Here is a 14,168-nt window from a genome sequence, read left to right on the forward strand (position 1 = left end):
GGGACAAACCACCTGCTTCCATGTCAAAGGGGGGATTTGGGTTTTGTCAGTGTCCTGTGTATGATGTGACTATTAATTATCCCTTGGGTTCAACTTGGTTTGGCCAAGCCACTATATAGGTTCCTTGGTTTTTCATTGTAGGAGGTCCGTTTGTTGAGTTAACACCTGTTATGTTTCTTTGAGGTATTTTCTGTTGACCTCTTTTATAAGCCTAGTTATTATATGATGTTTTGTGGATTTTTGGGTAAATAAAAACCCTAGTTTATTTAAACCACTCCTGTGTCCTGTTGTCTTACTGCTTGGTCCCTGACAGTGCCATTTAACCTTTTTCAGGTACCAGACTGTAAAAATCATTGTATAACATTTAATTATCACTATAGGTATTCATTCCATTAAAAAAAAAAAAAGAATTATTGTAAAAAAAAAAAATCATAATTAAGTGTGTGTCTGTGCGGTGTGTGTGGGAAGTTCCCTCTTTGCATGAGATGCATGTTACTTGCACAATACAAATTAGGAAACCTAGGAAATATTTGACTCCAACTGGAGCAGATTTATTTAAAAAAAATTAGCAACACACTATACAAGAAGCATTTTTTCGGTAAAAAAAAAACTTTATACAAACCATGAATGTTACAGTATTACGTAAGTCATAAGTTTAATCGTTAGAGCCAATCGAATCGAGTGGCAGTTTCAAAATACGTAAATACGTTAGGCCTGCGGAGGGGGAGCTATGCGTAAACTGCATCTCCCGCAGCTGAAGCCACGGACTGTTAATCGTTGGACCTACTCTTCTGCCGTGAATGAAAGGATTGATTATCAGTAATCATTTTAAAGTGACAAGAGACATTGGATTAACCTTGAGCAGCGTTTTTATTTCTTTGAACATAACTTTTGATCACACAACAGCCAAGGTAAGACCTAATCATTGTCATGGATTTGAAAACTGATATTGTTTACTTGCTATGTTCTGGCTGCTAGCTCGGTTAATGTTGTGCCTGTAGTGATGTGGTGTATACCCATGGAATCTGTGGAATCTCAGCTTTCAGAAAATGAGTTGTTTGTGCAGAAAGTATGAATTATAAATGATCGTTTTGTGAGTTATGAGCAGAAACAGCAATTGCCCGTTTTTGCCATGGGCTCATTTAGAGGCTTCTTGTGAGACTTATTTTTCGAAAAACTTTTAGATATAGCACTGTTGCTACATATATAGCATTTTCGGACCCGAGCTCGGGTCCGTGGGGCTTAAGAGGTTAATATTTTTTTCATCAAATAACATTATTCAACAAAAATAATTCAATAACGTGCTTTAACCACTAGGCGGTGCACACAAGGTACACACAGCATACTAATAATAACTTTGTATTAGGACACTTATGTATGTATAACATCTGAAGATGTGTAGTTTTATTCATGTTTTTACATAATTTTACAGGATATTGCTATACTATTTCTCATGCTTTACTTCTACACATTAATATCTGATTTGTAAAACATCACAGACAGAAAGGCATATCCGTCATTTAATGGTAAGCTATTGAAATTGTGATTCCATAGATGTGTCTCCCATCACCCAAATTCCCTGACTATTCTCTCAACTCAGTATTTACATTCTTATATTCAAAGAAAATCAGTCCTTTTCTATCAGCTGTGCACCGTTATGGTGTAAATGTAACCTATCTACCAATTGGATCAAATATAAAAGACAGCCGAATTAGTGTTGATACTGCAAGGAGACGTATTTTGTGAAAAGAAATGCAACGTGTTGTTTAATTGTTGATATATTTATGATCCACGTCACATATTCAGTTTTGGCGGCAGTTCTCCTGTTTGTCCAGAAGTCTTCTCATCAGGGCTCTATAAATAAAGAACTACAGCAGATGTGTAATATTTAATGCAGCCGAACTGTGTATTACAATGCCGTTATGTGATGACTTCCAAAGAGAAAAGCAAGAACACTCAGAATAAAGTATTATTATTATTATTATTTTTTTTTTTTCGGATATCATATCGCATTAACATCATATCCCAACATGCATTGCGGCTAAACATCCAATCAACGAGCTTCAAGCTGAGGATCTTGGGTAATCTGTTCAGTGGGTTTGTGTGTATCCTCAAAATGTCCCTTATAGGCCTACGTCTGTTTCCGGTGACTTTATTTACGGCTAAAAAGCCCAAGATTATAGAATTAAACGAATAAATAAAAACAAGGATAATTGTGTGTTATTGTTGAGTAAATAAGGAAAAAAAGATTTTCAAAAATACAGATTTCAGTATTTTGAGGCTCTAAGCCCCATTTATTTTCCTCAGGCGGGAAAAAAAGTCTGACATTATACGATTTAAAATAAAAAACATAAAACACTGGCATGTAATTTACGTTAGAATAAATAGAATGGTTTTGAATAATAGATGAGAGTAAAATCTACGTCACTTTACAGCCCCGCCCACTTTTGGGGAAACCAACGCTGTCATTTGAACGGCGATCAAGCCTGAAGCCACAGAGATCTTCTGTTACTGTCCTTTCTTCTTAGAGGAAGTACAGAAACACGTAACTCTGGATTTGTTTTAATGTTTGAGGTGCAATAAAAAACACAGCAGCTTTTCGGCATGTTAAAATATTATTTTCTGCCTCGCTCTTGAGAGTAACAGCTGGCGAAATTACAGCCTCGCCTACTGATTTCAAATGTGTGCTCTACAATGATATTTATAAATGACTATTATCATTATTATAAGCAAGACAATAAATGGCAAAGATATGTAGAAAATAAATGTATTTAAGATACGTTCATAACAAACGTAACGTGGGAGAAAATATGCTTCTAGAAGATATGTAGAAAATAAACGTGTTTAAGATACGTTCATAAGAAACGTGACGTGGGAGAAAATATGCTTCTAGAAGATATGTAGAAAATAAACGTATTTAAGATACGTTCATAACGAACGTAATGTAGAAGAAAATACGTTTCTTGCTAAACGTAATTGCTAAACGTAATTGAGAATGCAGGGTAGACAGGGTTGTACAGTTTCACTGAGCTGTGTTTGTTTTTGTGCACTGACCCGTTTCTGGCTGCAGCCGAGGACCAGGAAGGTCTCGATGCTGTTCTCCTTCAGATACGCGTTCCTCTCACCTCCAAAGCCTGGCTCCACCTCATAGTCTGCGTTCAGATACTGCAGCGTGGCTTTAGTGATGTGGATCCGCCTACATCGAGACAAGGAACTTTAGGTTAAACGTGCGTATGTGCTGTGGGTCTATGTTTGAGTGTGCAAATGGTTTAAGGATATATTTCTTTATTAGAATATAAATAACTTGGTAATCTGGCTTTTAATGTGTGATTGTTTTTGTATTATTTGACTTTAACTTTAACTATATATTTATTTGTTGTTCCTTCCTTTTCTTTTCCCTTCACTATATCTGTAAAGCGTCTTTGAGCACCTGTAAAAGCGCTAACAAATTAAATCTATTATTATTATTATTATTAATGCAAGACCATACTGTGCAGAATTACTATAACATAGTTCAGGGACATTATAAGAAATAATATACATAAAATCATCAAATGCAGTTTATATTTTTAAGCAGGTTTATGCAACAGATATCCCTTCAACATAAGGGAAAAAAGGTTTTTTTTTAAATGGAAAAAAAACAATGGAAAAATACATATATATATATTTATTTACATACACACATATACAAGTAATGCAATAATTAAACATCATGAATTAAATGTGCTGAAAATGTCCTTTTATTATGAAAACTGTGTGTTTATCTCCCTCACCCTGCTTTGCCTCCTGCCTCCATGTGATTGGCCAGCGTGACGTCATTCGACCACACGTCAAACTGCCACTTCCTGAGTCCCAGCACACCGCAGTGCACACGCCCGCTGTGAATCCCCACACGCATGTTGACGTTTACTCCCGTCACCTCACGCACCAGCCTGCAGACACACAGCTGATCAGAGTCTCTTCCAGGATCAACATGTTGCAAAAGACATCAAACAAACCAACTTCAAAACAAACACACTTATTCAAACACTGTTTCTACTCACGAGATCGCCTCAATCATGTCGACACCCATCTCCACACAGCAGTGAGCGTGATCCGCCCGGGGCTCAGGCAGCCCCGACACACAGTAGTAACAATCTCCCAAAATTTTAATACGTAGACAGTGATTCTCCTGAGAAGTAGAGAAAAGGGGAGACATAAAAGATATAAAAACAATTTAGATTGACAGGTGACAATACACGTATCGGAGGGTCAAAACAAAGCAATAGTTGGAATTGTTGGTAAACTGTCATATCTGTCTTTTAAAGGGCCAGTACGCCCCACAACTCACCGATGCCAGCTTGTCGAAACGGGCAAAGAGTTCATTGAGTGTCATGACCAGTTCCTGAGCCGTGCACTGGGAGGCGAGGCTGGTGAAACCCTCGATGTCTGCAAACAGAATACTGAGGGAAACATGAAAGAGGTGGAAAGAGAATAAACACACAGTCAATATTTCAATAGACTAGAAGAGAAAATACTTTGTGTACTCTTTGCATGAAAAATGCAGTAATGTGTCTACAGTTTGCAAGTGAAAAATCAGCCATTCAATAGGTTAATCAAAACATTATCACATCCAAACATGACACATTTACATAGAAGAACATAGGCTACACAATAACGCAGATTTAAATGACTGTGCTAAAGTTGCAAACTGGCTTCAAAATGTCTCTGTCCCTACTGATTAAGATATTTTATGGCAACTGGTACAAATAATTTTTTATAAATGTTTTTACTTGCACAGGTGATGCTTGGTAAAAAATATTTACAATTAACAGGAATCAACAAGAAAGTAACCCAGACGTAGAGAGGGATTATAATACATCATTTATTACATAAACATAATCTAATTGATTAGATCCTCCAGCTGTTTGAGTCAGGTTTGGCCTGTTATCCGATATCATTATCAGTGCGTCTCTAGTTTAGCAATTGTGCAGTTTTTCGGGAACCTGATTATATTTCCATCCCTACGCAGCAGAAAACAGAACTATAATACAGTTAGTTGCAATCAGAGCTGCTGACCTTGAGAGAGAAGTTTGACCTTAAACTCTTCTGAAGTGCCAGTGTGTGAGTGCGTACATGTGTGTGTGCGTGTGTGCGTGCGTGCGTGTGTGTGTCTGTGAGAGAGGGACAGAGAGACTATGTGCAGTGTTTGCTCAGTGCTGTAATTGAATGTGTGCCGAAGCTCTCCATCTTTGGGGATTATCTTATCTTGGCTGCTGGTGATTAAGTATTCCCTCACTAGTGTTAATTAGCCTCCACTCTGCCAAACCACTCTACCCTCTGATGACTGCATGCGCACGCCTATATGCGTGTGTGTGTTTCAGTGGAAAAAACATGCTGTGAGTCTGACTTAGAAAGATTAAGGGAAAGGATTTGTTCTGTGTTGAATTGTATAGGTAGAAATTGTAACATGTATTTTAAAGGGAGACATTATGATCAAAAACACATCCTGTTGATTGAAACATTTTAGCATTCGGAGTGCCTACTAGCCCGCAAATTGAAATAAAATAACCCATTGAGGTTCTTTGGGCTCCTTTGGTCAGTAAAATTGAGATTCATCAAACGATTCAGATTTAGATCCCCTTCCTCTCCATGTCACAAGCAGGCTCATGAGAATATACCACCCCCAATCCTACTATCTACACAAACTGCTTGATATATTTATCTCAGTTTTTCCCACAAGTCAATTGGAGCAAAGTGGGACTTTTTCAGGAAGGAAGCTTAAAGCAGGTGCTAAAATGAAGTTCAAAAGAGGGGGAATACAGTTGTCTTGAGACAGACGGTATGAGAAAGTGTTTTGTAAACAATAAAGCCCAAGTATGAACCTGGGGCCTATGCTACGAAGCTGGTTCAACCTAACCTGGATATGTTTGAGTTAGCCGGTTGGCCTAATCCAAAACATACGCGCTCTCGCTAAACTGTCCTACGACGCTGGTTATCAAGTGGATCGCTCAAGCCAGCTGTGCCCTATCTAGTTAGGTGCGCGTTCACATGAAAGGGGTGGTATTTGGAGCATTCGACCAATCACAAACATGGAGAAGCGCACTGACAGCGCAGCGTCATACTTCCTGAATGAAAAGTGAACTTTAATACTAGTCAAAAATGAAGAAGTTAAACTTTAAACATCCATGACTTAAACACTTTATCCAGGATGAAAGCCACATAGCTGAACCTGCAAGGTGAATACAGCTGGAAAAAGAAAAAGTGTTTGAATGCGTACATTAACAGGTTTATGATATCACTGCCCCGTCTAAAACACGATCTGACTTCAATTACATTTGTCTCGAGTGTTTCGTCAACTATGTGTTGCTTAAAATAATACTTCTGCATACAGTATGTGACACTGAGTGTTGCACGGCCAGATACGGCTCAGCTGACTCAGATAAGGAGATATATGATACATTATGAAGTGATATGCCGCGGACTGTACTTAATGTACTCTGATCCGGTTACTTATGTTGTGGCCGATATTTAAGTAAGCTTTCTTAACGCTAATGTTATAATAGTCAGATTGCTCTGAAGATGGGAGGTGATATTCTATTAATGTTCACGTTCACACAGTCGGTGATTTTTGCCGGCCGTCTTTCCTGCGACGGCAGTTTTTCTGTATTTCCTTTCTCCTGTAATATGACTTGATCGCTTTAAACTCCGCACACTGAGCTCTGATTGGTCAGCAGGCGGTGTTTTCACTGAGTTGAGCTCTTAGCCTGCAACCTAACCTGGTCCCGACCAGGTTAGCTGCTTAGCATATATTACCATGGAGATCTAGCTTGCTAAAAAGAGAACCAGCTTCGGATGACCGGAAAGCCGGAGTTTTCCCTGAATTTAGCCGGCTAAGCGAAAATCCTGCTTCGCAGTATACCCCCCTGGAAATGAGCATGATAGGTCTGCTTTAATGTTAAGAGGATGACATGAAATGATATATTATAGTACTTCATATAATTTTACTAAAAGAGGCATCTTACACAAATGGTTCTGCTCCTACTATAACAGAAAACAAAATGGATAAAGTGTATATAATGTCAATTCTTAAGTGAAACATTAAAGCGGCGAGTGTCCCGGCTGACCTGACGTTGTCGTGTTTCTGGATGTAGATTTTATGAAACATCATGTCTTCCTTCTTGGCATTGATGTCAGCCTTCATCTCCATGGCAACATGCCTTGGCAACACTGAAAGCAACAGACGTTCCTGGGAAGAAAAAAAAAAACACACAAAAGAAAGAAACTAAATATAGATTATATCATTCACAATATAAGTGACTATGAGCAACATGGCAAGTGTTTTTATTTTAATCACAAGGCAACAGGTATTAAAACATTAAAACATTTATCTTATTTATTTGTATTTATTGAGTGCCATATTATGTACATAAAAAAGACAAGAACAACAGAACAGATATAATAACAAAACAACATAGAATAATAATAATAATAATAATAATAATAATAACAAATATCCTGAAGATTTTCTATTGTTATTTAAAGATGGTAGTCAGAAATATGTTTGTAAAAAACAAAACAAACATCTTTATAACATCTATGTTGTTTCCACATTCATTGTTTGTGAACACACCAAAGTTACAATTATTTCCTAACTTTGGAAATGGGAAAATCCGAGGAGCACTTGAATGCACCTATAAATATTGTTTATTTTTAATATTTGCCTAATTCTCTAACTGTGTTTTTAAATCTTGTTTTTATGCACCACGACACCAAGTCAAATTCCTCGTATGTGTAAACCGGTAATAAACCTGATTCTGATTCTGATATATACTCACACATATATAAACATATACAAGCGTGTATCTGTGTGCGGGCCCACCTGTTGCTGATTCTCCCTCTGCAGGTGCAGTCGGGCCTGGATGTATCCTCTGGTCTCCTGGAAGGCTTGTCTCTGGGAAACCTCAGCGGGATAGTGGGTACAGATACCAATGATGTTGGTGCACAGGAAGATCAGGACATTAGCGCTCACCTGGGGAGAGGGGGGGGGGGGGGGGGGGAGAGGTCGTCAAGTTTAAGATACAAGGAAGGAAAGGAGGATACTGCTTATCCTGTGAGGTAACAGGGGCAGTCAATGAATCAGGGGTTAAGCATAAAAGTAAGCAGGTGTAAAATAAAATGACTCCTCGTCATAGTAGACAAACGATTCATTTCTCCGGGTATGTTGTTATTGCTTCGGGGCCAAAATTGTTTCATGAATCAAAACCGTAGTCATGACTGACAGAAAAAAAAAGTATACAGGATCTACACGTTGTAAAATGTGATAAAAACGTATTCCTTCATGTTTGAATTGAACCTTAAATCAGAGAGGAAGTGGTTGCATTGACAGTGAGAGCAACAGAGAGGCTGAGAGTTATAACGAGAGAGATATGAAGAACATCCCAAGTGCTTCACTTTACCGGAAGAACTAAATAAGAAGTCATAAAGACTGGTGGGAAAGGAACTGGTGACAGACTGTTATTGCACTCTCCTAAAAACTCAAGACGTGTTTGCAAAGAAACTCCAGTTTGGAATCTTTCCACTTTTTCATCCTTTCTGAAGTATTTATGATCTGAACCGTTTACACACTGACATCTTCTGGGTACAAATGGAAGTACACAAAGGCCAAGGGTTCTGTGGTTTTACTTTAATACAGTACCTTAACTTTAAAAAACACATTTAATACAAAAATGTAAAAACACCACAACACATGATAGCTCTTATAACACATGTATCTTTAAATCTTGGTTGTTATAACACTCTATTCAGCACCATCCAGATCACTTTAGATGACTCAACTACATTCAATGTTTTGATCCTCATGTTTTCTCAACTTTTTTTTTTTAATTCGCTGAGGACTAAAGGTGCAGTTTAAATGATATCATTCAGATTTATTTTCTCCCATTACCGGTAAAACAAAAGATAATACATTTTAAATTGTTACTTAGAAAACAGGGTGCAAACATATTATTGCCCATGAACAGAGCTTATATATAATATCATAAGAAACATGTTTTAGAGGGACTTGGATTCAAACACAAGAGCATAAAGGAACAGAAATATAGATATGGTGGTTATTAAAAGATCAAGAATAGCAATGGGGATAGAGGTGACCGGTGGCGGCAGTCTACAGAGTGTTGCAGACACAAGAATAGAAACAGAAGTGTAATGGAAAGATGAGTTCAAGAAGAAAGTAAACAAGGGTAGAAAATAGACCGGCAGCATAATGGACAACAAAGATATAGGAGAAGACTGACAGATGTTGAGGGTAGGAAGGAAATAAGTGGAAAGGAGCAGGATGAGGAAGAAAAAAAGACAATGTGAGGGCGACGTGTGTGTGCGTGTGAGTGTGTGCGCGCGCGTGCGTGCGTGTGTGTGTGTGTGTGTGTGTGTGTGTGTGTGTGTGTGTGTGTGTGTGTGTGTGTGTGTGTGTGTGTGTGTGTGAGCAGACAGAGCAGGACAGATATGGGCCACAGTGACATTAGGCAGATGGCTCAAGCGCTCAGCTCTGTTTACATTACTCTCACTGATCAAGCAAAAGCAGCCATGAGCCTAAAGTGAAACCTGCAGCAGGGTGTGTGTTTTAGGGCTGCACGATTTTGGAAAAAAATCTAATTGCGATTTTTCTGACAAATATTGCGATTGCGATTCGAATTGTGATATTTATTTTTAAGCGAGCCAATGGAAGTTTATTGTAAAATGCGGCCATAACTCCGGCTAGGAAGGTCGTATCAACATACTCCCGTCTCTAGCACCCCCGCAGCCCGAGCTACGAGTGAAAGAACTAAACTTACATGAAACTTCCGTTGGGTTGCTTTAAAGTCAAGCTTCAGTTAAAGATTCACCCTTTTAGATGTAGAACATGTGATGGAGCATCACTAACCTGACTCAGATGGTTTGTTTCACCAAACCATCTAGGAAAGCTCCATTGGAAGCCATTTGGAAAGGGCAGGCACTTTCAAAAGCACTTGGCAGGTGATTGGATCAATCTGTCTATCACCTTCTATCATGGGCCACTTCCGATTGATTAACAATGGCTGGTACATGTGGAGCACAGCACTTCTGATTGGTGTGGATGACTGACACACAAGGAAAAAAAAAAGTAAAACAAATGTAAAAAAATCTTCTTTTTTTGCATGTGAATGTGTGTGTGTGTGTGTGTGTGTGTGTGTGTGTGTGTGTGTGTGTGTGTGTGTGTGTGTGTGTGTGTGTGTGTGTGTGTGTGTGTGTGTGTGTGTGTGTGTGTGTGTGTGCAGTCAGATGTGTTTTATTTTCTCCAAATGCAATGCAGCTGCTGAAAGTATTTATCTGTGGAGATTCACCCCAGCCGTGCGTATCACACTCCATGTTTCTGAGCTCACGTCCTCAGACTAATTGCTTGCTTTTCTCAAGAGGGCAAGGGCTAGTGGTTTTGCAGAGTACACAGTCAGGTCCGGTGTTTACGCAGCAGCACTCCCCCTCTTTAGGAGCTCTGCGTGGCAGCGTTTACCTTCTGCACGCCGCACCTGCTCCTCTGTGCCCAACAACACACACATCTATCTAAACTCTGATGGACTAAACTACAGCCAGCCGGCCAACTGCACATCTGCAAATGAGTTGACTTTTTAAAGATACATTTGAGTAGGGCTGCTCGATTATGGCAAAAATCATAATCTCGATTATTTGGGTCAATAATAGTAATTGCGATTATTAAATGCAATTATTCATTGACTTGAAATTGAAAAAAACTTTGGACAGTATGTTTTTAACAGTTGATTACCCGGAACTTTAAGTATAATTCAACTGAAAAACCAAACAAAAAAAAGTAATAATAAAAAAATAATCGTTTTATTTCGATTACGTTGTTTTCGTAATCGTTGCAAGCCATAATCGTAATCGCGATTAAAATACGATTAATTGAGCAGCCCTACATTTGAGCATGGCTTTAGAATACTTCTTATAACTTTGTTTTACCTCCTTGTGTCTATCTGATCAAATGTTATATTTTGCTGCATGTACCTTTTAAAGTTCTTAACAAATAATCTGAGGGGCATTTCTTGTTGTTTGTTTTTAACGTGTGATGTCATTTTGTAAAGCACTTTGAGCTGCATGAGCAGTGGCGTAGCTGTGGGTGGGCCCGGGTGGGCCTGGGCCCACCCACATGCACGTCTGGCCCACCCACAGCCAATCAGCGCTTCAGAGCGCAGAGCCGGGAAGCCCAGAAGGAAGTCCCACAAACTGCAGTTCATCTAGTGGCCGACAGGGGATGGATGCAAAAAGGAGCAATTCCCATAGACCCCCATGTTAAAATGCCCAACTTTACAGTAGAAATAAACATGTTTCTAGCCTGGATCCAATAAAACTTATTCTGGATATAGTTAGATTCCACCTTCATGACAATGGAATAGGGAGTGCATTTTTTTACCGTGAGTTTTTATAGTAAGTAAAGTAACTTTTGCCGTGAGTGAATGAAAGTATTATTTCTTCTTGAGGTCTGCAGTTTAGCGTGTACACATTTGCTGAATATGAAAACACTCGGTGTGTGCCCACTGTGCGACTGTCAAGGATAAACAACCTGTGGCCCCCGATATATGTCGTATGTATTATTGCTACACAAACATTACATTGCAGTTTAAGTGTCGCCAACTCCGTTTCTAACATGCAAAAAGACAGCAAGATCTCTCTCCCCCGTCTGTGTGCGAGGGAGCGGGGCAGTTTACACACACGCAGCTGCTACATGCAGGAACACACGCACACGGAGGAGATGGCGGAGAGAACACGCTCCGAGGCGTGGTTAAACTATAGGCGTGTCGATGTGGAGAATGCTCGTTACCAAAAGTGGAATAAGAGTTTAGCATGTAAGGGCGGTAACAATTGTCAATTTGTCTAAACATTTAGCAAAAGTGCACCACATTCAGACGGAGGAATGCACCGGGTTCGACTGTCTTTCTAGCAGCTCTGTAGCCCCATCCACGAGTAACGTTTCCACGTCAGGTGTTATGTATGCTAGCAGCAACACACGCAGTTAACTCAATTATACAAACATGGGTTAATGATTAGAGGAAATTATTTTGTTAAAGTTTCAGCTATTCTGTTTACAATTCTGTCATCACATTATTTAATACGATTTGTTAAAACATTGTTGTTTCTTTTGATGTGAAATATTATGTATTTAATTGAAATAAAAAGCAATGTTAGTTTTGTTCACAATTTGTTTAGTTAGTTTACCTTGTTTTTTTCTCCAAAAGAACCGATAAAAGTAATGTTAAAGGACCGGATCGATAAGACTTAGACATACTTTATTGTCATTTCAACAAGACACAGAGTGTACTATTAAAACGAAATTTCGTTGTACTGGCTGCAGGAACAGGACAATATAAAAACTTGCTAAAATTGTATAAATAAATAATAGTGATGTGGTGCTGATAAAATTAAAGATAACGTGTGCGTTTAAAATATAAAGACTTACTATACATATAAATAAAATAGACATACTATAACACATATGTGCTCTTGACACAGCGTAATGTAATCTTTATGTTACTGGTCTACTTGCTGTTCAGCAGTCTGATGGCTTGGGGGAAAAAGCCATTACAGAATCTGGCTGTTTTGCTCTTAATGCTGCGGAACCTCTTGCCGGAGGGCAGCAGGGAGAACAGAGCATGGTGAGGATGAGTGGGGTCTTTAAAATGTTCTGGGCTTTTGTCAGGGAGCGTTTCTGAGCGGTGTCTCTGATGGGAGGGAGAGAAACTCCGATGATCTTCTCTGCTGTCCTGACCACTCTCTGCAGAGACTTCCAGTCTTTGGCGTTGCAGTCTCTCGACCAGATGGAGATGGTCAGCACGCTCTCTATGGTTCCTCTGTAGAACGTGGTGAGGATGGGAGGGGGGAGCTGTGCAGGAAGTGTAGGCGCTGCTGTGCCTTCTTAAATAGTGATGTAGTGTGAGTGGACCAGGTCAGACTGCTTGTGATATGCACCCCCAGGAACTTGGTGCTGTCTGTAGTCTTCACTGCTGTGCCGTTGATGTGGAGTGGTGGGTGACAGTGCTTTTTGTTCCTGAAGTCGACAATGATCTCTTTTGTTTTATCGACATTCAGGATCAGGTTGTTGGTGTTACACCAGTCTGTCAGATGTTTCACCTCCTCCCTGTAGGCCTGTTCGTTGTTATCCCTGATGAGTCCCACCACTGTTGTATCGTCCGCGTACTTTATGATGTGGTTGGTACTGAACCTGGAGCATAAGCATAAGCGCTATCGATAAAAGTAGTAGTACCGTTAAAGCCTTAACGATACCCATCCGATGTCAGTTTTACACACATTCTGAGGCCGCCGTGCCTATGTTTGTTTTCACTGCTAATTTATGCTTATGTTCTATTAGTGCATTAAAAAATCATTAATGAAGTTTCAGCTCAGACCCCACGCTTAATATGTCTCCCCCTGGCCCACCTACATTTCTCCAGGCCCACCCACACAATAATTCCTGGCTACGCCACTGATATGCAGAAGTATTCATTATCATTCTGGTTCAGTTGTGGGGGTGTTGAAAAGGCTCCTGAATTGGATGTCCCCTCCCCCCTAATGACTGCTATAGAATAAACACACTGTGTATGCTCTGGGTGTGTCTGCTTTTGAAACACCTTTTTTCTGGGATCATGACATGTCATCTAGTGCCCCACAATCCCTATGCTATTTCATTCCAGCTCTCCACCCCTCGAGCAAACACACACACACACACACACACACACACACACACACACACACACACACACACACACACACACACACACACACACACACACACACACACACACACACACGTCCATCAAGGTCCATTTAGAGCAATTCTGAAGCTTATGTATAGATGATCTTTTGATATATGATCTTCATCATCCTTGAACCAAGTCTGCCCACTTGTTGTCTATCTGTCTTCACACACACATCTTGTGTGATCTTTTAGACTTGAGTTTGTATGTCTTTGACACTACCCTTGTGTACTAATTAGTAGCAGATTAGTGAAACAAAACATCCCCTCCAAACCCTTTTTGTTGTTTCGATTTAAGAAAACAAAGGCGTGTACTGTAGTGAGGTTATCAGGTGTACAATTTTGTCAAACTTGAAATGTTAAGAGCTATTAAGTTGAGGATAATATAATATATACAGTACTATATCTG

The 14,168-nt window shown here is 39.5% G+C and overlaps 1 protein-coding gene across 1 annotated transcript in view; it reads right to left on the reverse strand.

The window, feature by feature from the left end:
• Nucleotides 1-14,168, reverse strand: part of adcy6a (adenylate cyclase 6a) — an 80,414-nt gene that overhangs the window by 17,525 nt on the left and 48,721 nt on the right. Inside the window, exons 4-9 of the mRNA XM_034086358.2 lie at nt 7,862-8,011; nt 7,107-7,228; nt 4,331-4,442; nt 4,044-4,171; nt 3,774-3,932; nt 3,055-3,196 (exon numbers count right to left, since the gene is read on the reverse strand). Coding sequence (XP_033942249.1) covers nt 3,055-3,196; nt 3,774-3,932; nt 4,044-4,171; nt 4,331-4,442; nt 7,107-7,228; nt 7,862-8,011 — 813 coding nt within the window. The remainder of the gene's footprint in view (nt 1-3,054; nt 3,197-3,773; nt 3,933-4,043; nt 4,172-4,330; nt 4,443-7,106; nt 7,229-7,861; nt 8,012-14,168) is intronic.

The sequence above is a fragment of the Pseudochaenichthys georgianus genome, chromosome 7, assembly GCF_902827115.2.
Source record: "Pseudochaenichthys georgianus chromosome 7, fPseGeo1.2, whole genome shotgun sequence".
In the NCBI taxonomy this organism is placed as follows: Eukaryota; Metazoa; Chordata; class Actinopteri; order Perciformes; family Channichthyidae; genus Pseudochaenichthys; species Pseudochaenichthys georgianus.